Source organism: Python bivittatus, unplaced genomic scaffold (genome assembly GCF_059951505.1).
Source record: "Python bivittatus isolate LINGU-HERP-01145 unplaced genomic scaffold, Pbiv_v1 ctg000020_np1212, whole genome shotgun sequence".
NCBI classification, from domain to species: Eukaryota; Metazoa; Chordata; class Lepidosauria; order Squamata; family Pythonidae; genus Python; species Python bivittatus.
In genome coordinates this window covers 121,880,259-121,907,440 of record NW_028277030.1, presented here as the reverse complement: position 1 = coordinate 121,907,440, position 27,182 = coordinate 121,880,259, and the positions used below count along the sequence as shown (strand labels likewise).

At 38.8% G+C, this 27,182-nt stretch overlaps 1 protein-coding gene across 6 annotated transcripts in view; it reads right to left on the bottom strand.

Annotated features, from left to right (window-relative positions):
* BUB1 (BUB1 mitotic checkpoint serine/threonine kinase) overlaps positions 1 to 27,182 on the bottom strand; it is a 310,629-nt gene that overhangs the window by 14,987 nt on the left and 268,460 nt on the right. For 5 of the 6 annotated variants that reach the window (XM_088148539.1, XM_088148512.1, XM_088148531.1 and 2 more), the window contains 11 exons: positions 25,497 to 25,692; positions 16,472 to 16,531; positions 16,245 to 16,389; positions 15,302 to 15,498; positions 11,880 to 11,923; positions 9,853 to 9,935; positions 8,683 to 8,735; positions 7,657 to 7,853; positions 5,845 to 5,999; positions 4,324 to 4,742; positions 3,190 to 3,242 (listed from right to left, as the gene is read on the bottom strand). In XM_088148539.1, coding sequence (XP_088004665.1) covers positions 3,190 to 3,242; positions 4,324 to 4,742; positions 5,845 to 5,999; positions 7,657 to 7,853; positions 8,683 to 8,735; positions 9,853 to 9,935; positions 11,880 to 11,923; positions 15,302 to 15,498; positions 16,245 to 16,389; positions 16,472 to 16,531; positions 25,497 to 25,546 — 1,456 coding nt within the window. In that variant the 5' untranslated portion in view covers positions 25,547 to 25,692. Of the gene's footprint in view, positions 1 to 3,189; positions 3,243 to 4,323; positions 4,743 to 5,844; positions 6,000 to 7,656; positions 7,854 to 8,682; positions 8,736 to 9,852; positions 9,936 to 11,879; positions 11,924 to 15,301; positions 15,499 to 16,244; positions 16,390 to 16,471; positions 16,532 to 25,240; positions 25,408 to 25,496; positions 25,693 to 27,182 lie in introns of those variants that run through there. The other variant, XM_025164221.2, reaches the window with a different exon arrangement.

Genomic DNA, 27,182 nt, shown 5'->3' with positions numbered 1-27,182 from the left:
ATTCCCAAAAGCCCAGTGCAGCTTCTGAAGCATTTATATGGCCTCTCTAGAACAACATTTTCAAGAAATAGGAAACGGGGTGAAATTCAAACGTGTAGAGCTGGCACAGTTAGTGATTCCCTGTACTTAATCTAAAGAATTGGAGGAAGAGAGGAATGGGACATCCCATTGTGCAAGCAGTAGTCCTTATGCAAGATAACATGTCACTATCAACAATATTTTAATATTCTTATTCTCCTTTTAATAATTTGGATAGTTACATTGGTATCCCACCAAATGCATCTCTCCAAATCTTTCATGGCAACATATACATTTAATTTCCTGCATATTTTATCTTTAGCCTCATAACAAAAGTTAGGCTGAAATATAAGACCTCTCATCTATAGGGATTGAATCTTGTCCTTCCAGTTATGAGTATTCCCCATCATAGACCTTGCTCCCCTAACCAGAATCTGTGTATTGACCAAGACATGTGAAAAGTATACACTACAGAGTTCTTTCCACTCAACACACAGATCTTAAAAGTGCATAATTACATCATGTCTCCATGAGATTATATTTGAAAATGGCATCATAGGGATTTGAACATGGATCTCTGCATTTCTAATCCAACATGTTAACTGTTACATTCACAGGCTCTCAGAATTGGGCAGTACTACATATGAAAACCGTTATTCATAATTATGATACCCTTTCAATCAATTGTATCAACATTATTGATACTTGATGAATTCAAGCCTCTAGGGTCAGATGGATTACATCCCCAGGTTATCTCAGAACCACTGACTATAATCTCTGAGCACTCCTGTAATACACAGGAAGTACCAGGAGATTGGAGAAGAGCCAATGTTGTTCCAATCCAAAAAAAGGGGAAAAGTTGACTCAGGAAACAACTGACCAATTAGCTTGACATCAGTATCTGGGAAAATCTTACAAAAGATCATAAGAAGATCATCAAACAGTGGGCTTCCAAGCACTTAGAAAGGAGCAAGATGATTACTAGAAACTGAAATGGATTTGTTAAAAATAGGTTGCACCAGACTAATCTGTTTTTTAAAGAATGTGGCTAAATTAGTAGACCAAGGAATGCTGTAGATGTAGTGTACCACATTTCATCAAGGCGTTTGATAAAATTGACCATAGCCTCCTTGATAAAATGGAAAAATGTGGGGTGGATGGTCCTGCTACCAGATGGATACGCAGTTGGTTGAACATGTGGTCCTTAACAGATCTATGTTTACATGAAGAGAAGTATTTAGTGTGGCCCCTCAAGGTTCTGTCCTGGGCCCAGTGCTCTTCAATTTTTTAGAAATAACTTGGACAAGGGAATAGAAAGAACACTGAGCAAATCTTAAGATGACACAAAGCTGGAAGGGATTCCTCAGAAGACAGGCTCAGGATTCAAAAGGTTCTTGACAGATTTGAACACTGAGTCTTTTCCAACAAAATGCAGTTTAGTGGTGAGAAATGTAGGGTCCTGCACTTAGGTAGGAAAAATCAGATGTACAAATACAAGATAGGTGATACCTGGCTCAGCAACAGTACATGGGAGAAGGATCTGAATGTCCTGGCAGATCACAAATTAAGCATGAGCCAGCAGTATGCAACAGCTAAAAGAACCAATTCAATATTGGGCTGCATCAACAGAAGTATACTGCTGAGACTATGGAAGGTTAGTTCAACTCTACACTGCATTGGTCAGACTGCAACTAGAATAGTGTGTCCAGCTTTGGTCACCATAATACAAGAAGGATCCTAAAGAACTAGAAAGAGCGCAGAGAAGAGCAACAAAGATGGTGAGAGGCCTGAAAAATTGTTAAAAGAACTGGATATATTTAGTCTCACGAAGAGAAGGCTAAGGGGAAACACAATTAGCAGTCTTCCAGTACTTGAATGGCTGTCATGAGAAAGAAGATAACCAACAGGTAGAAGAGAGAGATCTAAACTTGAAATAAGGAATAATTTCCTGATTCTGAGAATAGAATGGGGAGAAACCGGCTACAACTTAACTCTATCAAGACAAAGTACTTGTGGATCTTTAGCCTCGGGGTCAGGAGAGTTGACATCTTTGACTCTGGACAGGGTAACAGATTTGGTTCAGAATTTAGGGCTCTTGGACTCACCGGTCTTGCTGGAAAAACATGTAACAGATGGTAGTTGTGGCCAGGTAGGCCTTTGTACAAATTAATATGCACCAAATGCACCTATTCCTGGCCCAAGAGGCCTTGCTTACAGTCACTCATACTTTAGTCACCTCCCAATTGGATTACTGCAACATACTTGAAGACCATCCAGAAGCCTTGAAGACCATCCAGAAGCTGCAACCGGTCCAGAATGCAAGAGCACATGCAGTTATGGGTGCCCCGCAGTTCACCCGAGTTACATCACTGCTCTGTGAGCTGCACTGGCTCCCAGTTGCTTTCCAGGTGCAATTCAAGGTGCTGGTAATCTCCTTTAAAGCCCCACGTGGCACAGGACTGAGTTATTTGCTGGACCGCCTGAGGGTATCTGCCCATCCCACTAGGTCAGATAGGGTGGGGGGACTTTAGCTCTCTTCCCTTAAATGCTGTCATCTGATGGGACCTTGGAGGCATGCCTTCTCTGTAGCTGCCCCAGCTCTTTAGAATAGCCTCTCACCCAAGATTCATGGGGTTCCTACCCTTTTAGCCTTCAGGAAGGCCGTGAAGACCTGGCTCTTCTCCTAAGTGTTGGGCTAGGATAGGGGTTGAGTCAAGAGGCTGACTGGTCTGGTTCCTGGGTGGGAAGGGTGGTTTTGTTTTTATTCTTATTTTTACTGGTTGCTGTGAACCACCTAGGATCATTATATGAGATAGATGGGCATGTAAGTTTCTTAAATAAACAAACTTAAGCAGTGAAACAGCCTGCCTCCTGGAATCAAGGGCATTCCATCATCATACATTTTCAGACAAAGGTTGGGCAGTACTTTGTTATGGTATGAGGATCCCTGCTCTGGGCAGAGATTTGGACTAGAAGACCTCTAAGACCTGTTCTAACCCTTTGATACTATACTTCTAAGGATCTTGACCATCTTTGGTCCTCAGACTACAGGCTGCAAAAGATAAATGCACAGAGACAATGATACCTTGTTCAACCTCCTTAAATATGGATTAGTAACCCATTAGAGCACTCACAGAGTATTATGAAGACAGCAAGAGAATACATTATTACCGTCTCTCATTTCAATGGAATACCGCTCTTTCCAATTTGAAGGATCTACGTGCCTGCGCAGAAAAATCATCACATAAATTCTCCCATATTAATATGGTTCTAATTATTACAAGGACAAAAGTTCTGAACAATATACAGCATGCTTATATGTGATCAGTATATAGCATGCTTAAAGAAAGTGTCCAAAAATGAGATTATAAGTGCTGGGATGGTTTCAGTTCTGCATTACATATAGTGAAATGGTATCCAATCCCACTTCAGAGACTGACTTTTATCAAGAATGCACCTTGGAATACAAGTTCTACAAGACTCTGTTAATCATCCACTGGCATTAAAAGAATCTTAGGCCTTGGGGACAGGGTGACTGTCAAGCCCCGTTTTTGTTTTGCTTGTTTTGTTTTGTTTTATTTTGATCCGATTTGTCTTGGAGCTTTGCTTTGTTTTTTGGTATTTTGCTCTTCTGTTTTTCTTTCAATCTGTTGGTTTTTTAGTTGCAAGCCACCCAGAATCATTTAAGAGTCAGGTGGTCTATAAATTAAACAAACAAACAAACAAACAAATGTCTATATGCCAGCTTGGAAGTCACATCTTAAACTTAATCTTTCAGTATTTTAACAATGTGCTGAATATTGGATTTTAAATCTCATAATATTCAGTAGAGTAAATTTTATTCATACAAGTCTCCCAGTGCATGTAGTGACATAGTCAGGAATACATTCACATTTATCAGGCTGATTGTTGCTAATACTAATTTTGAGGAGTAAAGATCATAGGAATACAAGGTTCACAGATCAACAGCTCATTCATATCCCAGCTCATTAAGATATGATTATCTAAACATCCTCAATAGCAGTACTCTACATATTAAATTGTGGTTTAACCTTGGTTTGTAAACAAGTTATGGTGGTTTGGCTCACCCATAACCTAAGTTATAAACTACGAATACAAATCACTAGATTTATATTTGGCAAAAATTAATCAGACCATATGATTAACCATATGTCTTCATATGATACATGAATTCAGCCAATACATCATACACAAGATGTAACAATGGATCTAGTCCCCATCTTGCTGGGGAGTGTTTATTCCTGGATAAAAAACAACGAGTTGAAAAATCTAACTTTTACTTACATCTCTTCATCATGGCAATTATAGGAGATAGTAGCATGTTTCTGAGGTGGCTGGACAGAATTGTTACTGCTGACTTGAAGTCTACACAGGCTACTTGCACATTCTTCAAGATCAGGATGAGTTTCAAATGCAGCTTTTTCACTTACAGCAGTCGACAGACAATCAAATACTGACTGGTGCCCAAGAATTTCATCAGTATTGTCCACATTGGTCATCATTGCTAAGGAAGTTGAAGACACTCCAACCGAAATCTCCTTGGAAGCAGATCTTTGTGGGTGATTTCCAAGAGGCTGGGAAGCTAAAGCACCTGCTGATAAACTTTGATGTTCTGTCCCCAAATTCAGAGTACTCTGAGATGCAGAAGAAGCTGTCCATTCTGGCCAACACTGTGCTGCCCTGATTGGTACACATCGATCACCCTTATTAAATTAAAAACAAAATACAATCTTGTATGGTTGTATTTTTAAGGAGTTCTTGCCATCTGTCTACTTAATCTTTTACTGATTTCCATGCCCTAGTGTACTCATAAGCCTTTATTTTTTAGAAACACTAACTGTACTTAAATGTATAACATTCTTTATCAATATTTTACAACTTCCTTGCTGTGTTGGACTATAACCCCCAGGATCCCCAGCCAATTCCAGTTTCATAACAGTCAAACACATCTGTAGGCCACCAGATTGGGGAAAGTTGCATTAAAATTTAAAGAGATTGAAAAAGAGTTCTACTAATTTAAATGTGAATTCCTTCCTATCTTGAAGGCTTAAATTGGAAAAGTGTTTCACTACTTTATAAGAATAAGAACTATAAGAATTCTAAGTTACACTAGAATTACCCATTTTAAGGCTTTGTTTTTTGTTTCGGCACACATAATAAAGATGGAGTCTATTCAAATGTAATCCCTGCTGATTTTAATTGGACTAAAGGAAGAGCCATATTTCACTCATAAAAAGAACTATTTGATAGAGAAGATCCAAGATTCTCACCCAGCTTCTCTAATTAAAAAGCAAGGAATATCTTGGGAAGCTATTATCATTCAGGAAAAGAGAATTTTACCTAAAGGGACTATAGTTCTAATGAACTAGTTGCATATGTTCATAAATAGCAGGAAAATTACCTTGTACAAATAAAGAACATATATAGATTTGGAGTTAGTTCTAGAAGAGCTCTTGAAAATGTCTTTAGTTCCCTTACAATTAAACTTCTGCTTCTGAATGGACATTATGAAGTAGATATTCTTGATCATTCTTCGTAAAGGGATTTAAGTAGACACTAGGGCAAGGCATTTTTTTCAAACGGATTTTTCCAGGAGTGATATGTCCGGATGTTGCTGGGCTATAGCTCCTAGCAGCCCTAGTCAGCATGGGTAATAATGAGAAGTGCTGGGACCTCTAGTTCATCCAAGATAGCTATGGATGATGAGAACTGTGGTCCAAAACACTGGGAAGTACCAGCTGGAGAAGACTGATTCATAAGAATAACACCCGCCACACATACTAATAAATCATATTGCAAATATACCCCTGTAGAGCTTAGGGACTGGTGAGCAACTGGCTGCAATATATCCTTCTGGCATGAAGACGATGTTTGGGAGAGCTGATCCAATTTCTGCTGCAGTTCCTGTAGCTCAAGGAGGTCACTTTCTTTCTTTTTCATAAACTCTTTGTCTTCATTCTCTGAAAGTATCAAAACCCATACGTTAACAATATTTTTAAATAGTCCTCTCCCTCCCCTTTAATGTTAAAAGCTGGTATATTTTTAGTAACTCTGACCCTCACCCCCCAGCAAGGCAGGAAAATAAAACAGAATGTCAAATAACACTTGTTACCAATACCCTGAAATCAATCTACCTATCTACCTATCTACCTACCTACCTATCTATCTACCTACCTACCTGTCGTAACATATTTACCTGTGGGAAAAGCAATAAAAATAGGTTTTAGAAATTACAGAATTCATAACTCATTACCTTCAACAAAGATAAATCTACATTGCACTGCATTTAGAGCAGTAACCCTGACTGCTATGTTGCTGTGACAGCACAGAACATTCTTCTATATAAAGAAAGGTTTTCAACAAGGAAAAAAATAGGATCAAGAATTATCCGAGAAACAAAGCATAGTTGATAGTTTAGCTAGAATTAAAAGTTAATATTGACTCTACAGAAGGAAAAAGCTCTATGAGTGGACTAAGGTCTAGAATTTTGCCTAGTGAAAAAAGGAAATACTTATTTTGTGTACAAAAATAGGGGCAAAATATTGTTTATTGTGGAATTCAGTAACACTGCAGACTCCATTGCAGTATACTGGACAAGCTGTCTCCAACTATAACATTCAGGTGCAGTTTCTGAATATGCATTTGTTTTAATGCAGAAGAAATTCAAGCAATGATGGCGAGAAAAACTGGCAGTGCCAAATTCAGGATTGTAATAGACTACAATCTCTTTCTGGCACAGACTGGCATATTTGGGGGAAAGACTATACCGGAAGCCCCCAGTTTAAGAATGCCCAGTTTACGGGCGACCCATAGTTAAGAACAGAGCATATTGTAGCAAAATTCAAATTAAATACACAACAATTCAAGCTAAATACACAATGGTTCGAGTTAATTGCACAATACTATTTATACAGTATTATACAATAATACTGTTCCAGCTTACGTACAAATTTGACTTAAGGACAGACCTTGGGAACGGAACTTATTCTTAAACTGGGGACTACCTGTATATGATTTTGTATTTGTGCTACCTTTCACAGGCCAGAATGTCATCTCCTTGTGTGTGGTATGAGATCTTAGCCTGTCACTGTTAAAAGAGTATGAATGCATGCAGGAGAAATCCAGGCTAATTTATTTACATTTACACCCCACTTAAATCAATGGGCAGTTACTGATTACTTTAATCTCACTGGAATCAGTAAGACTTAACTGCAGATCATGTAAGCCATAATGTTATTTATAAGTGTCTGAGTAAGCATGATACATGAACAAAGTCTGGGAAATTTCCACGGTTTGTTTTTAGGGAAGAAAGCATTTAAAGCTATGATGTTTTAGCCTACTGATTTCATCCCTGGTTTACCAATGTATCTTCACTTACTCCTGGCTTATATTTGTGCCCTAAGTTACTAACCAATCCAGAGGTAGAAAGCAAATGCAGTGAAAGAGGAAACCAAACCAGGAAATGTTTTGCTCATCTACAGCACTGACTGAAAGCTTGTTTCGACAAAACTCATTTAAATCTAATCTTAGCTTAGCATATGTGGAAGCTTTAAAACATTATGTTCCATCTTCAACTCCAATGAAACTCAGCTAATTGAGCTAAACTGTAGTAATTACCCCATTCCTTGTGCCTTTTCAAACGTTCTGCCTTCTTCAAATATGTTTTGGCTCTCACTTCTTCAAAGCACAGTTCAGAACCTTCACAACAGAGAAGAGTCTTGATATACATTGCCTTCTGCTCAAGGACAGCATGACTTGATGGCATTGGTACAACTTCTGACTTGGAAATGGTGGTAATGTACTTGGGCTTTTCTCTGGGGAGAAAAATGAATTTGTGGCACTTCACAGCAGAACCAGAAACAACACAGAAATAAGAAGTGATACTTAAGTACAAGCAACAATCTATCCAAACAATAAAGGTAGATGAATCTTTTCAGAAATATTATGTGCTACTGAAAGATGATACAGTGGCTAGATCACAGGACATAAGTTATGGGAAATCAAGGCCCTAAGCCCCATTCATATACTAAACTGATTGATTTGGGCCGGCAATTTTCTCATGATTAAAAAGGGGATAGGCAATATGCTAGCATGCTTCTTCTTAGGCAAGATTAAAAACTTGAGCAGGTATAAGATAAATCTCTTTGAATATTCCAAAATGGGTGCACCTATGAAAAAACAACTCTTTTATTCAGAGGCGTCCACAGGAGGGGTCAGGGTTAAAAAAAGAAATGGAGCCTCGATCACACGATTATGGCCACAATCTTGACTTCTTTGAACCTCCCCCCCCCCACCATGCTTTTATTGTTTTTCTCAACTAAAACTCAATGCAAATATTGGGACTGCTCCCCCAGATTCAAAGAACAAATAAGTCAGTGTTTCTCAACGACTTTAAGATGTGCGGACTTCAACTCCCAGAATTCCCCAGCCAGCAAAGCAAAGCAAAGCTGGGTGGGGAATTCTGGGAGTTGAAGCCCACACATCTTAAAGTTGCTAAGGTTGAGAAACCCTAAAATAAGTACATATGGACAAAATGATCCCTCACACATACCATTTCTGGACATACACAAATGAACTAATGGTGAAGTTGTGAATTTACCTATCAAAATTGAACACTGTGTTCAGAAAAAATTGCTTACTTACACATTCTCTGGTCCCCTGCAAGTGATGGGATATGCTTCAGAACTGTTTGGGTTCTAGAAAATAAGATTAAAAAGTTCACACTGAGGGCTTATCTAGCAAAGACTTCAATGTTTTTTGCAAATTGGAGGGAGAGAGAATGGAAGACAAACACTGGAGACTATTTCCAGATCTAACTGAATGGAACAGCTGCTGTGGTCTTGTAGAAAGCTATACTTGCATACCATCTCTACAAGGCAACTGATGCATTTATTTGTTTGTTTGTTTGTTATATGGGTGTTCATTTAAAGGAGGGTTTTGAAGGTATAGAGGTTTCTAAAAAACCAAGAAGTGCTGCCAAAAAGTTTGGGAGCCCCTGCTCTAAATGGTAGGGAAAGGTGGGGGCCAGGTAGAACTTCCAATTTGCTGAAAGAAGATGCCAGGGCTTCATCACAGAAAACATATTGGTCACATTCAGGCATAACAGAGGGAGTGGGAGTCCCTGTAGTCCTCCAGGGTACTGAACTTTAAGCCCCAGCATTCTTTAGCCTTGGTCCTACTGTCTGGCTGGAGCACCTGGGATTTGTAGCTCAGAAAAGGATTTCCATCTCTGTTAAAATGAAGTCTAGAGGAATCTGGCTGAAGTTTTTGACTTGCAAACTCTTCTCTCTTCCCCTTAAATAGCTGCAGCTTCTATTTTGAACAGCCACAGTTTTTCAGGATGTTCAACTTAGAAAAATATTATTAATGTCAATTATGGTTTAGGCCAAAGGTGGGCTACTGCTACTTGGGTGGGGCCACAACCTAGCATCCCAACCTGCCTGCAGGCTTCAAGGAGCATCTGGTGATGTGTAAAAACACTGAAAAGGGCAGAGCTAAAAATGTTCAGCCATTTTTTTCTTGATGTGGAAATTTTAAGCGTGGGAATGGGAAGTTATATTTGGTAATGCTTTAGGCAAGCAGGGTCTTAAAAGATGCCAGTAGAAGCATATAAAAATTTGAAACAGTAGTTATTTAAATAATGGTTATTTTAATGCCATTAAAATGTAAAAGCAAAACACCACAAATAACAGCATAAACAGAAAACATATCAGATCTTGATCTATAGCTGTATAATTATAAAGAAAAATGCAGGTATAAATTGGATTCTCCTATATCATGGTATGTTTAATAATGGATACTATTTTTAATTACCTGGCTCTGGTAGGGACAGGCCAAGTCATTTTTAGAAGCCAACTGATTGGACATCTGAGGATTACGTTGCTGCAAAACACCAACTACAGAAAAATATAGTGTTAGACATGTAAAACTGGGCACCAATGGTCGGAAGTAACACTGGACCAAACACTGGTAATTCCTAAACCAGATTTACCTTACACAGGACCTTCCAGATGTCCTGGACTACAATTCCTGCCTCCTACAGCTGACACGCCTGCTTGCTACTTTGGCTGAGGATGTTGGCAGTTCTTATCCAATGCATTTGGAGACCCAGGTTAGGGCCTACTGCCACGAGAAGATTATAAAGAGCTAAACTAGATTTTAGAGAAGGGTCTATGTTTCTTTATGCTGGCATTTGCAGGTTAGACCAACTCAAAAGAGACATACCACTTCAAACAAGGAGAGATTTAGATTGCAATCTCATTACACCCATATATTACATGCTGAAAGCAGTCAAGAACAGATTAAAAACAGCTGTCTAGTGAACATAATGCAACACCTCTCTACAAGAGAAGTGTAATAATGCCAGCATTTTTTTAAGAACACTAATATTTTAAGAGCGGAACTAACTCTTAGTGATTTGCATCCTATACAAATAACTTAAGGAAGCTCATGCAAGAAAAATTCCCCAAGCTCTGACTCTTCCTGTGTTCCCTGAACTCTGGAAGTTCTGTGTGTTTCTGAACTGAGTGGAATGAAGCAGAAAGGGGTACTGTCCCACATGCAGGTCCACCAGCCCAAAAAGACTGCCTAGCCCTAAAGCCTTTCTTGAATGCCATCTTGGATGCTCTCCCACTCTCCCAGGCAGCCTGCCCTGCGCTGCATTCAATGTTCAGGAAGATTTTTCAGAGCGTTCTGTTGAGTGAAGAGAAAGAAGGAAACTTACCTTCTATGAACTCAGTGCATTTTATAATCCCACACTTTATACTTCTACAAAACTGACTTTTCCTTTCTACCCAACTCCCACTTGTTCCCCTTTCTCTTGGCATACTCTTATTTCAATATGCTTTACTATCTGCTCAAAATATCTGGTCCTGGTCCAGTTCTCACCCCTTCTAGTTTTAATCCCAAACATCACAGGCAGACAATTTAGCCCATTTAGTTCAACATCCAAAATCCATAATAAAGCATCTTGAAGTATTATCCAGCCTCTTCACTTGCAGATCTCAACAACAGGGCAAAATAAATAATTACCAAGATTTTTTTCCCTAACATTGAACTGAAATATCTTATTCTGCTAACTTCATGCTAATAGATCAAATTTTGTCCTCTTGGGCATGGAAACAAATCTTGCGTTGTGACAATCCTTCAGGTATCTGGCCAATACAATCCCCCCACCCCCACCACGCTAATCCACAGTCTAATGCTCATCAATTCCTTTCACCTTTTCTCTTAGCCCTTGTTTTCTATAATCTTTGTTGGCTTTCTCAGAATCTGTCAGCAATGCTGTGTGCAGCCCTATTTACTCATGCACAGCAACTTCACTTTGCCCATACACTTACACTGGTTGGAGTCAACCAACATGCTAAGTAACACATGGCTTAACTGTAATGTTCATTTTTCTATTGAAAAGTTAATGTTGCTGTGGAAAAAAGCTAATGAATTACTATGGTTTCTGAGCATGCGCACAATCCAAATGAAAGCAGATACACTTGATGTTATTTTTCAGTTATGCAACGGGAAACAGAGTTGAAGTGTTATAAAGCAATCAGAGTAGATTTTTGGAGAGGGAAGCAGCCATACGCCCTATACTTGTAAGTATCAAGTTTCTGATATCACTATACAAACATGCTCTTCCCCTACAAGAGATCACCCAAGTCCGCTAAATCCAATACTCCACTCTGAGATGGGGGGGGGGGAAGCAACAGTTTTTAAAATAATTCACATTGGTAACGCTCCTAAGGGAAGTATAGCTTCCTGAATGTTGGAGAAATACCAAGATTATTTTAAACATCAGCTTATTACATTATTACCTGCCAATACATTTATGGAATCAGACCTACCTGGAGTTGAAATCTGATTCTGGGACAAGCTACTCTGTAACAACCTAGGAATAAAGTGAAAAAGTATTAACCAAAGCTGGAAATCTAAGACAAGAAACTCAATTTCTTCTCTATTAAACAAAATTTTATTTCAATAGTGTTAACAGGCAGCTTACATCACCTCTATAAAGAAATACATGAGTTTCCAACAGCTTGTCACCCTGAAATTGCTGGCTAGTCTCCTACATGTTTTCCAATTAAGGTCATCAACATAATGAATAGAACGCATACTCAATACCCCAATCATTCTGAGATCTGTTAAATTCTCATTTTAAGCCTTGCCATCACAAGTACACAAGCTCCTTGTATCTGTAATTCTGTTTTCTAGCATGCTTACCAGATAACACATTGGTCTGAAGTCTCAGTACATATCTATTTTCCCTGCCCCCTATGACAAAGATTTATATCAACTGGCATCAGGAGGACAATCTTTTTCTCTCTTTTCTAGTTTAAATTTCTACTTAAGTTCCCAACTAGAATGTTTCTCTTAGTACTTTTATAGGAGTAAGCAATAATAGCACAGGGGAATTTACTTCCCAGTAAACAGAACTACGCTGTTAGACTGCATATGTACAAAATGTGATTTAGTTTTGCTTATCTATTAAACAAACACTTGCTTATTTCATTTATCATTTAATCATCACCACCACTGCTATTAACCTTTATTAGGGTAACATTTTCCCAGCCCATCTGCAGTCACAGCTACTTGGTCAATTCCACCAACCCATGAGAGAGCTGATTGGGGTATAGTAAAAGCCTTGATTTGTTTCTAGGAGCACAAGTCTCAAGCTCACTGATTCATTCCCCCCCCCCTTTATATACAAAATTGAAAGTTTCCACTGTTCAGTAAATTATAGTTCCTCAGTTATGGAAATATCTGCAAATTCCAAGATAAACTAGAATAGTTTATCTTGGACTTTGCAGACCAATTATATAGTAGAATCAAGTTATCCACCAGCCATTACATACAATACTTTATATACCCCACAGAATTCTCAGTTTAAATAGTATATCTAGGTACTTCTTTAAAGTACATAGTCTTAGATACATATATTTAAATCCAAATGCTTACCATTTTAACAGCAAATTAATTGAAAAAAGGTACAAAACAAATGTATATATAAAAGTGATACAGATCAGAAATCGATTTTCATTCTCCTCCTCTAATATGACAAGAAAGAAGAGGATCATGCATATAACAAACATTACATATGGATCAAGTCAATTAACAGGAGTTTGGTGCCTCTAGGCACCAAAAGAAGGAAAGAAACACAATTGAGATACTCAATTCCACACAATTAGGCTTTATTTTAGCAGATGCCAGTACTAATCTGAAAATACAAAGTAATGATCAGCTATTGATGACCTGTGTATATTATTGTGCTGGATGCAATCAACAAGAAATACTTCAGAGGAACAAGCAGATCTGATCTACCTCTGTAAACCTGCTTTCACAAAATGAAGATGGGAACAAAGGGAAATATCAAACACAGGAATAAAAGATCTCTCTAATAACAGGTAGTCCTCAGGTTATGATGGCAATTGGGACTGGGATTTCCATCACTAAGCAATGCAGTCGTAAAGCATGACATCACGTCACCAGATCACTTAGTGACAGTCCTGGTTGCTATCATAAGCCCAAGATGCACAGGTTGTTAAATAGGAAGCAGAAGGAATCCCAGATAAGGAGCACAAGGAGTAGGGGAGGTCGAAGAGGGCCAGCGCAGGCCACACCTGAGTGCAGGAAGGCCAGGGGGCGGATAGCACAGTGGCACACAAGCACAGGAAGGCTGGGGGGACTTGCCAGAGACACTCGCAACCTTCCCTGCCAGCTTCCCTATTGACTTTGCTTGTGGGAAGCTGGCAGGGAAGGTCACAAATGGCAATCACGTGACCGCAGGATACTGCAACCGTCATAAGTCCGAGCTGGTTGCCAAGCACCTGAATTGCAATCACATGACTGCAGGGGTGCTGCAACAGCCAGAACTTTGAGGACCAGTCATAAGCACCACTCATTCAGCACTGTCACAACTTTGAATGGTCGCTGAACGAGTGGTCATTAACTGAGGACTGCAGGTAGTCCTTGCTTAACAACCTTAATTGGGACCAGCAACTTGGCTGCTAAACGATGCAATCACTAAGTGGGAAATCACATGACCACAACTGTGCTTTCCGGATGGAAAGAGACAAGACTAGTCAGTTTCACACCTTCAGTTTTTGTTTCCCTCCTAACCACTCCCTCACACTTTGGAATGCTCAAGTGTCTGCTTAGTGTCTTGTACACATCGAAGCAAAGTGATCGTGCCACAACCCAGGGCTGGGAACTGCGGGCACGCTACATAAACAGCTTATAATACTTTCTTGAAATCTCTTTCTCTCCAATCTCTCTGCCCTGCAAGTGGGGGCAGAGGGAAGCAAGCGATTTCTGTAGGCAATCTCTCCTTTGCCTGACCCTTTTCCGCTGCCGGCACAATCGCATTGCTCTAGATGCGTAAAAGAGCAAACAGCTTACTCTCTGGAAATCTCTTTTTCTCCAATCTCTCCACTCTGCAGCGGGGGGGGGGGGGTCAGGCAAAGGAGAAATTACTTGCTTTTTTTCCCCCTACCCTCTTGTAGAGCAGAGAGATTGGAGAGAAAGAGCTTTCAAGAAAGTATTGTAAACTGTTTGTGTAGTGCACCTGTGGCTCCCGGCTCCGGGCTTGAGCACGATCACATTGCTTTCGATGTGTAGAACAGCAAACAGCTTACTGTCTTGTAATACCTCTCTCCAATCCCTCTGCTCTGCAGAGTGGGGAAAAAAGAAAAAAACACAGGTCAGACACAGTACAACACATACTGATTGTAATGGTAATCACATGACTGAGGGACACTGTGAAGGTCATAAATAGGCCGTAAAGTTATTTTTTCAGCACCATCATAACTTCAAATGGTTGCTGAACGAATGGTTGGTAAGCAAGGACTACCTGTACCTGTAAACTCCTATATGCCCATGCCTTCTATATTATCTAGGACAGTGTTGTCCAATTTGGAGTCCTCCAAATATATTGGATATGAACTCTGATTGGATCTAGCCAACTGCAATTACATGACAATATCCGCTAAGATCACTAAGGTATGCTTCTGAATAGATTTAGCAAAGACTGCATTGTTGGCTGGCTACCACATGCTTATTTCCTTACTAGACCACCTACATTTTGCCTTCAGTTTTATGGAGCAAGAAATCATTAGCTCAGGGGAAATTAAAGCAAGTAATGGCAACTTAGTTTTTGTTTTTTTTTAAGAGAGAATATCCTTTGATTAGTTCCTGTACATAAAATAGTCATTATGCTCAACTTGCTTAATAGATAAAAGCTGTCAACACAGGCCATTCAACATAAACGTACCGATACTGCTGATGCAATTTCTCAATTGGCTGGGCTTCATTCTGGATACCTCTCTGAATAACAATGCATGCCTGAGGCACATTTCCTTGTCCACCAAATTGTTGAGCCCAAGAAATATACAGAATGGATGATTTGTTACCAATTCCTTGGCTGTATATGTAATCAAAAAACTGACACGGGTTATCAATGAAGTCAGCCTAGGAAAAAAACAAGGGCAAGCTCATCAACATAATCTTTTTTCAAGGCAGTTATCTCAACTATGATAAAATCCCATTATAAAATAGAAAAAAGAATCAGTCATAATTACCAATTTGCAAAATACCATTCCATGAATGTCATAAAGTAATTTTTCAAAACTGGAGATTGGAGCCAGAATTAGTTATTTCCACAAAAATCAACAGAATTTAAGTTAGTCATGACTAAGTAAAGTCCTATGGATTTCAGTCCATCTACTCCAAGTAGAATAGTCTGAAAGGTCAGTAATGTTGATTATGTTTAGCTATCATGCTAAGTCAGAATTTCCTGAAATCTTCCTAATGAGAGAAGCGTGTTGCTATGCCACTCCTTGATCAATTTTGCCTGGCTTCTCCTGCCAACTGGGGCAGCTAAACAAACAAGCTTTCATAGGATGGGACTTGTCCCCAGCGTAAATATTCTCCTGTATTTCAGTTCACACAAGAGAAGGCAGCAGAGATACATAAGGGGAATGGATGAGCTTGAGAAAGTCAGATATGAAATACTTACATTGGATTAACTATACTGTCACATCAACAGGAGTAAAGGAATTCCACAAGATCAAAACGAAACTGGGTAAAGTTCTTTAATGAAGAAAGTTAATCCCAGAATTCTAAACATCTACTTCTCCTAACATCAACATTATCACCACTTATTGCTCACCCTATGGTAAAGTTTTAAGAACATTGTTTTTATCCTATATACGTACAAATTTGACACAGCAGCTGATGAATCTCATGTCGTGATGATACCTCTTATCACTTAAAAACATTTTCACAAGCCGCTCCAGTAAATGTGACAGGCAATTTTGCTTTCCTTCTGCTTCTGACATTCCTTCTATCCATTGAAAATATCTAAAACCAACATGAGTTAATTAGCTATTTTATAGTAATTTAAGGATCTGTATTAAAGAGTAAAGACAAAGAAAAGACCAACCTATACCAGGGATCAAGTGGATCGTTGCCACTGTAGTTCTGTATATGAGCTTCAAACATTCTGTGAAGAAAACAAAGTCATATTGGCTTTTGCAATAACTACAGTATAGTAGTTTACCAAAATTAGAAAAAAACCACCTTTCCCTCAAATCAGTAAGATATGATTCCTGATGTGTTGAACTACAGCTCCCATAATGTTGATTCATTCTGTCAATGAGAGAGAGAACTCTGCTAACTGGGGACTCTAACTCACATATGTTTCATTTTTTCTAAGATGACACTGATATAATATTCATAGGGCTGTAAACATTTTATATATTTCTCTCATTTATATACCACCAGAATTTAAAGATTCATGGTGGTTTACTAACATAAAAATATAGAATATTGACAAACACAAGATAAAAAAGAAAAAAAATTGCACTCAGAAAAGAATCGAAACTCAGCACTGTAAAACTGATGCTGAATGATCTCCTGAAAATATGGAATCTGTTGAAGCATGAATAATTATGTGCCATTACATTGGTGTAATTTCTTAGCAACCACCTAGATAGATTTTCTCCATATGATCTGTCCCTAACCTCATCCTTCAGGTCTTCCAACAGTGTACCCATCACCACTGTAACTGAGTTACTTTGCTGTTGATCATCTTCTTTTCTTTTCTTCCACCTTTTACAGCATTATAGACATCTCCAGAGAGGTAGGTCTTCACATAATGTGTCCAAAATATGATAATTTGAGCCTGATTATTTCTTACTTGAATGAGAACTTTGGATTGATTTTTTATCTGATCTATTTTTTTTTCTTGGCTAGCCATGTTGTCTTCTCCAACACAAAAATTCAAAAGCGTTGATACTCTTTCTATCCTACTTCTTCAAAGTCGAACTTTGGCTTCCACAGACTGTCACAGGAAAAATTATTGACTGTATGATCTGATCTTTGTAAACACATCACGGCATCTAAATATCTTTTCCAAGGCCTTCATTGCTACTCTACCAAGTCCTATCTGTGGTATACAGATACAACCAAAAGTATTGGTTCCCCTCCACTTTTTCCTAACAAATCCCAATTTGCTGTGAAAGAAGTTGAAGCTGACACAAGTAAATGGCACCCACTGTTTTTTATCACGAAGTCCATAGAGCAGACACTTTGCTTTTGATGTATGACTTATCATATATGTATGATTATTTACATATTCATGTAAATAATAAAAAATGAAAATAGCATGGAATTATTGGTACCCCTAACTGAATATTTAATACACCGTTTTGAGGCAAATATTGCAATCAAGAGCTTTCTGTAGTTCTAAATAAAAATTCTCCACTTCTCAACTAGCAATTTGACCCACTGTTCTTGAGCAAATTGCTTCAGATGCCTTAGGTTTGATGGATTCCTTCTCCCAACTGTGAGTTTCAGCTTTTTCCATAGAAGTTCCATTGGATTCAGATCAAGACTCATAGCAGACCACTTCAGAACAGTACAATGTTTGCTTTTCAACCATCCTTGGGTTCCCTTAGATGTTTTGGGTCATTATCGTGCTGGAGGGCCTATGACCTGCAACTGAGGCAGAGCTTTCTAACACTGGGCATTATGTTTCACTTCATAATACCTTGATAACCTTCTGATTTCATTGGGCCCTGCACAGATTCAAGGCACCCAGTGCTGAAGGCAACAAAGCAACCCCATAACATTATGGAGTCTCCTCCATGTTTCACAGTAGGGATGGTATTCTTTTCTTTAAAAGCATCATTTTTTCTTCTGTGAACATAGAGCTGCTGCAACTTACTAAAAAGCTCTAATTTCGTTTCATCTGTCCTCTCCCTTCTCCCCAACTCACTCCAATTTAAAACCTAGTCTAGCCACTCTATGCATCTGATGAAGTGAGCTACAACTCACAAAAGCTTGTATTTTTTAACAAAATGTGATAATTGGAAAAGATGCTACCAGACTTCTAATTATCTGTCCATTGCCATTCTTCGGCAGCCAATTTGAGGTTGCAACCTCCTTCAGAATTCAGAGATCTTTTGGAAGGCTTTTCTTGTTTTTCCATGTCTGTTTTCATCTTTGAAGTCTTTCCAGATGCTGTTGTAATACTGCTTCTTGTAAACAGCTCTCTAAATTCTTTGCTAAATTCCTGAGATCTTTGTCTTTCTTGGCTTTGGTTTCTCTTCCCTTCTTGAACAAATTTCCACCATTTGTTCTGACATCCAGTTTGCTGTCTTCTGTTTTTTCAGTCTTTGGCAGCCTCCTTCCACGTTCATCCTTAACAACTTCTTTAAGTTCAGTCCACAGTGAACTTTCCTCTGGTGACCTATCAGTGAGGTTCAGGACTTTAAAGTGAGTGTAGTTGTGTAGTGGCTATGTAATATTATGCCTTGCCATGTCTCTTTTCTATTCTTCATTTGGTCTTTCTTATAGGCCAGTTTGGACTTTTTGGTATTCAGTAAGCCTTCATGGTGTACTAGTTTCAGTGTATCTTCTTCACTGTCCTTCAGATATTCTTCCAATGCCCTTTTTTCTTCTTCAACTGTCTGATGTACTTGCAAAATTCCATGCCCACCTATGCTCCTTGGTAAATAGAGTCTGTCAGTGTCACTATGTGGATGAAGGACATGATTCATTGTCAGTATTTTTTTCTGGTCTTCCTGTCCAGGACTTCCAGTTCTGCTTGAGTCCAGTCCACTATTCCAGCTGTGTATCTAATGACTGGAATTGCCCAGGTGTTAATTGCCTTGATGGTATTTCCTCCACTGAGTTTGGACTTTAAGATCTTCTTTACTCTCATGATGTATTCACTACTAACCTTCTTCTTGACTTCAGTGTGCTTGATGTTGTCAGTTTGAAGGATGCCCAGGTATTTGTAGTAATCTTCTTCATCCAGATTCTTGATGTTATTTCCATAGGGCATCTTGATTCCTTCAGTTTTCACTATTTTTCTCCTTTGATGGTAAGGGTGGCACATTTGTCTAGTGCAAACTCCATTGCAGTTTCTTGGCTGTATATTCAGACAGAGTAAAGCAGTGATTCTATTTCTATTTTCCATACAGCTTCAGATAGTCCATGTAAAGAAGGTGGGATAACCTGGCAGATGTTTTTGATGTTTGATAGCCATGGCCTGACTTGTTCAGTATTGTTGACAGAGGAATCAATGCAATGACAAACAGTAGTGGTGATAGTGAGTCTGCCTGAAAGATTCCTCTCTTGATATTAACCTCTCCCAGTCTATCACCATTGACCAGCAACTGTGTCTTCCATTGTGCCACTGATCTTTGCACAAAGCTTCTGATGTTTCAACTAACTCATGTTATTTCTAGGCATTTGATTATCCAATCATATGGCAGGGAATCAAATGCTTTCTTGTAATCAATCCAAGCTACATTCAAACTGGTCTTCCTTCTCTTTACGTTTTCAAAAATCATCTTGTCAGTTAAGAGCTGACCTTTTGTCCCTCTGCTGTTTGGGCAGTTTCCTTTCTGTTCAGGTGGAAAGAGCTTGTTTTCAACTAGATACTGTTGGACTGCATCAGCTACACCACCAGTTAGCAATCTGAAAGTTGTTGGTAAGCATGTAATTGGCCTGTAATTGCCTGGTGCTGCCCCTTTATTTGATCTTTCATTATCTGGTAGGTTTTGCCAGATGTTAACCAATCTTCAATTTCACCTCCTTGCAGTATGTTGTTAAATTGCCAGGTGAAGATAACTGCATGGTTTTTGGTTGAAACATCTGACTGGTTTGCATCCACTCATTGCATCCTGAACTGCACTGTTTCTTCTTTGTCAGGCGTTGACTAGTTCATTGCTGTCTCTCCATTGGTAAAAACATTTCTGATTTGACTGAAATTGGAGATCCTGCCTATAGTGTGCAATTCGAGCTTCATATCTGCTGATCTTCTTGGCTATGGCTGTTATTCACTGATTTATTATTTCCAGTGCTTCCTTGATCTTCCTTGTTTCTAGGTGATATTTCTTGATCAGGTATTCTTTGGTCTTCTTGTTCTTCAGCTTCTTTTCTTTCATCTGTTCTAGATTGCTTGCATCAGATCTTAGCATGATGATTTTATTTTCTAACCTGATCTTCTATTTTGGTAGTGCACTGTTTAGTTTTTTTCCTTGTTTGTTGATTTTGCATCCAAGGCATTCAGTTATAACTGCAGCCGTGCTGTACATTAGTTGGTTTGTTTTCTGCAGTGAGCTGGTGCTTATATTTGATACTACAGTATTGGCATTGTTTAATACTTGTGTTAGTTTCTCTGTAACAAACTGCAATGCAGGCAACCTTATTCTGTTGTTTTTGTGCTGTTCTAGATGCTCAGTTATTCTTTGTTTCAATTCCTCTTGTTTTTTAGTTAGAGGGCTTTGTTTTTTCTCTGCAGAAGGCAGAGGAGAGGGTGCCTTTATATTTAATAATTTTTTATTATTATTATTATCATCATCATCATCATAATGATTATTCTCAGTATCATACCATGGAAGTTGGTTGGCGTTCTTTTTCTGCTTTAACTTGACTTAAAACTTGCACATGAGCAGTTTGTGATCTGTTCTACAGTCAGCCCCTGGCCACAATTTTGTTGTTATAACTGAGCTATTCTACCTCCTTGTAGAATTGTACCCAGATACTGTCTTTGCTATATCCTTTCTGACTATGAAACCATCACTGTTCCTTGTTTTTCATGTCCTGAATGCTAAACAGTACGCTATTCTAACTGAAAGTCCAATTCAGTTCATTGATGCCTAGATGTCAATGTGTAGTTGATTCATTTCACCTTTCACTGTGTTGAGTTTTCCCACATTTGTGCTTCTTGCATTCCATGTCACCACTGTAATTCTGCCTTTGCAGCTTCAATTTTCTTTTCCTACATCGCAAAATCAGCAACTAGACTCCCAAAAGGCTTCCATCTAGCTGCACCATTAGTATTCCAGAAGATTCTTAGTTGTTCAGTAACATGTCAAGTGCGATACAACTTCGGGGCCCATAATCCAGCATTATATCATCAATCCCTTTATTTTGTCTATCTACATGGTTTTCTTGGTAAAATATAAGAGTAGTTTATCACTCTTCCATGCAATATGAAGTGCCACCTTTGCCCTTGCCATCAAAATGATCATCTGCTTCTAGCATCTCCCCATATCCCTGCTGCCCGACATATGTCCCTGCTTCCTTCAGCTGGGCAGTTGGAATGACCTCACCTTGGGTGACCCGGCTAGGATTATATACTCTGGACATTCTTCACTTATCTCTTCCAGAAACAACTCTACACTAAATCAAATCTTTATTGATATGGTCCAAGACCAGAATACAGATAAAAATAAGACTAAATTAAAACTGCAATAGAGCAAGACCAATGCAGAGTGTGCTAGAAGCATAAGCACTAAAAGTGAACAATGTAAACCTATACAAAACAGAAAAGTACAAAACAGCTAAAAGCAGCTGAAAACTAAGAACATAAAAGCATCCTGAACAAACATCATGAGCAATAAAATAACTGAAATTAGCCCTAAATTTAGGGGAGTGGGTAACTAATAAACACTAAGAGCTATCTAATTTGAAAATAAGCACCAGGATTTGAGGGAGTTAAGTCTTTGCCCCACTGTATACCATATTTTTCCATGTATAAGACGATACTGTTTTCTAAAATCGTTACAATAAGAATTGACGGTCATCTTATGCAAGGAAGCAAGCCGAGGAGAGAACCGCACGGTTGCAAAACTGCCCATACTTTGTCTCTGCAAACAGGCTCCCTCCAATCACGAGCCTCCAATCACAAGTGAAACTGCCCATATTTTGTCTCTGCAAACAGGCTTCCTCCAATCACAAGCCTTATGTAACTGACGTTAGCTGATGCTGAACAAACCAATTGGAACACATCCCGTTGGAGGTGGAGAGCATGTAGGCAGTGCGCAGATGCGACAGGGACCGGTAATAACTAAAGAGCATTCTGAGCCCATAAAGATGTCGGAAAATAAAAAAATAAATAAGCGAATTTTACTCTGCAAAATTCAAACTGAATGTAATCAGTTATGCAAAAGAGCATGAAAATAGAGCTGCAGAGAGAGGACCTCCTCCCACTGAGTGTATCATGTAAATATTACCTAATTACTAAATAAAAATGTGTTCTGCTTTATCTTTAAAATATTGATTTCTTAATTTTGGGTTGGAAAAGTGGGGGTCCTCTTATACATGGGGGCATCTTATTCATGAAAAAATACGGTATTTTCTTATATGTACATTATTAACTTTCTATGTGTTTGTATACATATGCTGTTCTTTATGCTTTAGTTATTTCTAGTTAATCTTTTTAGTGTATTCTTACTGATGATTGTACCTGCTTATTGTTCACCTTTTTTCTTTTGTTATGGATTAAAAAGTAATAAAATACATTTAAAAGCCCTGTTGACTGATAGAAAAGACATGTTTTAAGACAAATGGCTGCACATTTGAAAATGTAGGTGAGGTCTTGGTAAAGCACTTTTTAAAAACTTCTCTACCCCACTGGTCTCATAAGATTTACTTCCAGTTTAAGTATACTTAAGGTTGTCTCCATCACCAAGCCTTTTCACAGAGTAATTAAACCTAATTATTTTTACCCTTCTAAAAAACAAAGGAAACTGAAGTAGTAATAAGCTAATCTGCGGTGAGTGGCTCTTCTAAAACAAATTTCCTGTAGAGTGGGGTGTTGCATGCATTATCAGGGCCTGTTTCAGAACATACGAGCACAAATCTAATAGTTTTTCTATACTGTACGCCACACAGTGCTCTTTGACTTGAGGCTCAGATAAGATTGCATCCCCTTAAATTTGTTTTTGACCATAATTGCTGTATTGAAGAAACCCTGCATGTCAGGCTGTTGAATACATAAGAGCAAAAGCCAATAAAAGAAAAGGCACAATCCTGCTAACAACAACAACAACAACAACAAAAATTCTGGATAGTGGATACTGCAGTACCTGGAGACAGCAGAATAGAAGAGAAAGAACTGGAGAAAATCACAAAATATAAAAACCTGCAAATAGAAGTAGAACGACTATGGCAAAAGAAAGCAAAGATAGTACCAATAGTTATAGGCGTCTTGGGTGCAATCCCAAAAAGCTGGAACACCATCAACATTGACAAAATCACCATCAGTCAGTTGCAAAAGGCAGCTTTACTTGAAACAGCTTATATCCTGCAATGATACCTTTAACACCATCAAACAACAACATCTGCCTATCCCAGGTCCTTGGGAAGGACTCGATAGGTGGATAAAAATGCCAAATCTAGTCTAAACAACTGGCTCACTGTGCGACCAACAACAATAGCTATTTAAATAAGACGCCCACCCAAATTATGACTTCCTAAAAAGTTTCTGTCTACAAAATAGAACACTTCCTTTGAAAATAATGATGACCAAAGCAGGAGAACCTCAAATAAGGGAGTAGAAAAGTAAGAGAAGCCAGACAGTGTAGACCAACTTCCACTCATGGAATCTATTTCCCGCCTGAGTGCACCCATATAGAATCAAATGGCAACTATACAGCCAAGATTGTTATTCAAGTGAAATTATGTATATATTCCTTACGATACCTTTTGGCTCAGCAGGACAACATTAACCTACAATGTTAACATGCAAGCAATTATTTTATGCTATAATATTCTGAATGTGTATGCATGTATATAGCAGTAAAAGAAACTACAGATAACAATAAGAAAAAAGAATAACCAGCCAAAGCCCAGGTAAACAAAACCCAAACCATTCCCGACTTTCCATTTTTTTTCTAAAACAAAATAATTCCAGCTGACCACTAGGAGCAAGGGCAAAGTATTACTATCCCCAGGGGTGACCACAACTTGGTACTACTGCTAAAAAGTGTTGTCCTGAAGGTCTAAAGTACAACCCATACTTGAAACACTAGAGGAAATCTGAGTATGGGTCTGAAATACAGCTTGAGGAACAGGTATTAAACAAAACAATGAAAACAGGCCTGACATCAGGATGAAGAAGCTTGAGGTATCTAACTGGCTGTCCAGAACCCAAAGAAAGAGACCATTACAATACTGCCACCTCAGACCTATATCCAGCATAGCTGGCCTTGAGCCACAATCTCAGGTTCACAATGCCTGAAGTAGTTCTTTTAAAGCTCTCCAAAGTGTAGGAACTGTAACTGCTAGACACCAGGACAGCAGTTGAAAATTAGGGCAAGTTGCAGCCACAACATTTCTGGAGGATATCAAGCTAGGTAATATTGTCCCAAAACAATATTATCTCAGAAGTTCTATGGGAATTTTCTAAGTTTATAGTACTGTGGCCAAGTGCAGATATACCACTTGAACACTTTACCTGTGTCCCTCTAAAATCCTGAATGGAAGCTGGTTGCATTATGAACATTAGAACTTTAGGAGGAAGACAAATTGATGTTTTCAGTCTTGGCACTGATGCTAAGGAATGTCACTGGTTTAACCATCACCTCCAGAGGCCAATATGGCCACATGTTTGGTGCCTAGTGATTAATAAGTTCCTTAGACTGGCCTTCAGGCAAGCTGAATCATTAATCTATTCTGCCTGGTAATTCCATTATTAGACTATTCCTCATGCTGTTTGATGCTGCCTTGCAATATAATCCCATGAGTTGTTACTCAAATGTAAGTCCCACTCTATGTTTAGCTGGGGGTAACAGCGTTCAGGACTGCTGTTCCAAATACTGCTCATCTTACAGAAACAAAAGAACAGAGGTTTTTAAAAGGTTTATATATTGTTTATATAGATGCATATATAGCTTGAAATTGCTATATTCACCCGCTGGAGCTAATTTCGTGCTTCAGTACTCCCTTTCACTTGCACGTTGTATATAAGGACTACACGTATGAACTTGCAGAGAGCAGTTAGTGTTCAAAAGATGACTCCCTCGCCTCCGTCTGCTTAAGCTGCTAGGGCGGCAAAAAGCTGCTAGCCTGGTTGGCTGTCGCAGGAGTATGAAAACGGAGTATGGAAGAGATCCATTCCGTCAAAAATCCGCGGGAAGCGACATCGGTTCGCCCTTCCAGTTACTCACTGTGCGCGAGCAGAGAGGTCCATGGCGGACTCCGACCAGGCGGCTTCCATCGTAACTGGCAAGAAGCACAGGGGAAAATTCAAATCGTCCCGCGCAGTCGCACAGACGTTCTACGTTTATCACGATTGGCCGGTGTCCCAGGAAGAACAACCAATCAGAAGGAGGAGGGCTTGATCCTATATCGAAAGCTTCGTGCCTCCATAGAGAGAAGGAAAAAGGTTGGCGCAGCGCTTGATTTTCACTTCCAGTTGTAATCTGAACCCCGCCATACGCGTGGCAGGGAAGCTATAGGGAGTATCCTCCGTCTCTCTAGAGCCCAATCCCATACTGTATTCTGGTTTTGGCTCGTCCGCTCAACTGGCAGCCGGAAATATAACTAATGTTTAATTGCAGACTTACGAAATATAGAATGAGATTATTAAAGAAAGAGTTGTTCCACCCAGGAATCAATGTCAAATGCTTGCAAATATTTATATTGCATCCGTACACACGTTTGTATAGATGTAAGATTAATTTTGTTCAGACCTGCAACATTTGCTTTTTTTCAGTTCTTTTCTCTAGTTTTTATGTGAATATTGAGTATGCCTACACGTGTGTATTTGTACTTACATATATTATGTAAACGGTCCTTGCTCTGATCTCTTTCGGTAGAAAGTCATGTTCTTGTCATGACTACTTTCTAGACTTGCACTAAATGAACTCTAGCTATTAAGCTATGCCCCGGGATATTTCTTCGCTGTTAAGGTCCTCTGATGATATTTTTTTGCTATTGTTTCATTGTTACTAACCATTCTTTTCTGAAATAAATTTGAATTTTAAACTATTTCAGAAGAGGGTAGCAAATGGTAAATTTTAAAATATATATGTATATACAACATGCCATGCCTGTTTCTTGATCATGAAACTGAGCAAACTCAAGGAGGCAGTGAAGGACAGGAAGGCCTGGCGCGGAATGGTTCATAGGGTCACAAAGAGTCGGACACGACTTAATGACTGAACAACAAAAATGCCTGTTTCTTAACAAATTTAGAAAGCTTCACCCTCTGGGTGAATTAGCCTGTTTAAAATTGGAAATAGTTCTTCCATTAGCAGCAGAAAGTCAATTAATCCTTTGCAACAAATAATAAGACGTTTTGGGGCATTTTGTAGTGCAATCCTATACAGATCCAAGTTAAGCCTATTTATTTTAGAGGAGGTTACTCCCAGGTAAGTGTTTATTGTTTTTTATTTGTGTACACAGTTGTGTGGGGAAGAGGGATTGCAAAAAGGCAATATAAAAATAACAAGAAATAAGTATTATAAGATTGCAGCCTTAAGACTAAGACATTCGTGACTGCAGATACAGTATACAGCTTGTATTTCAACACTTTGTTTTTTATTTATGTATCCAATTTATATGGCCACCCATCTCACAAAAGGTGACTCTGGGTGGCTTACAACGAGATAAAAAACAATAAATATATATAAAAAAACAATCATTATTAAAAAGCTTTTAAAAATCACTAGGCATACAGGAGATTAGTTGTTAACAACAATAATGGAGCCACCTCAAGATTTCACTGGTCCCCTGGTACCCCAGGCCTGATGACATAGCCAGGTCTTGAGGGACTTCTGGAAAATAAGTAGGAATGGAGCTAGCTTCACTCGGGGAGAAGACTGTTCCTTAAGGCGGGCGCCACAGCAGAG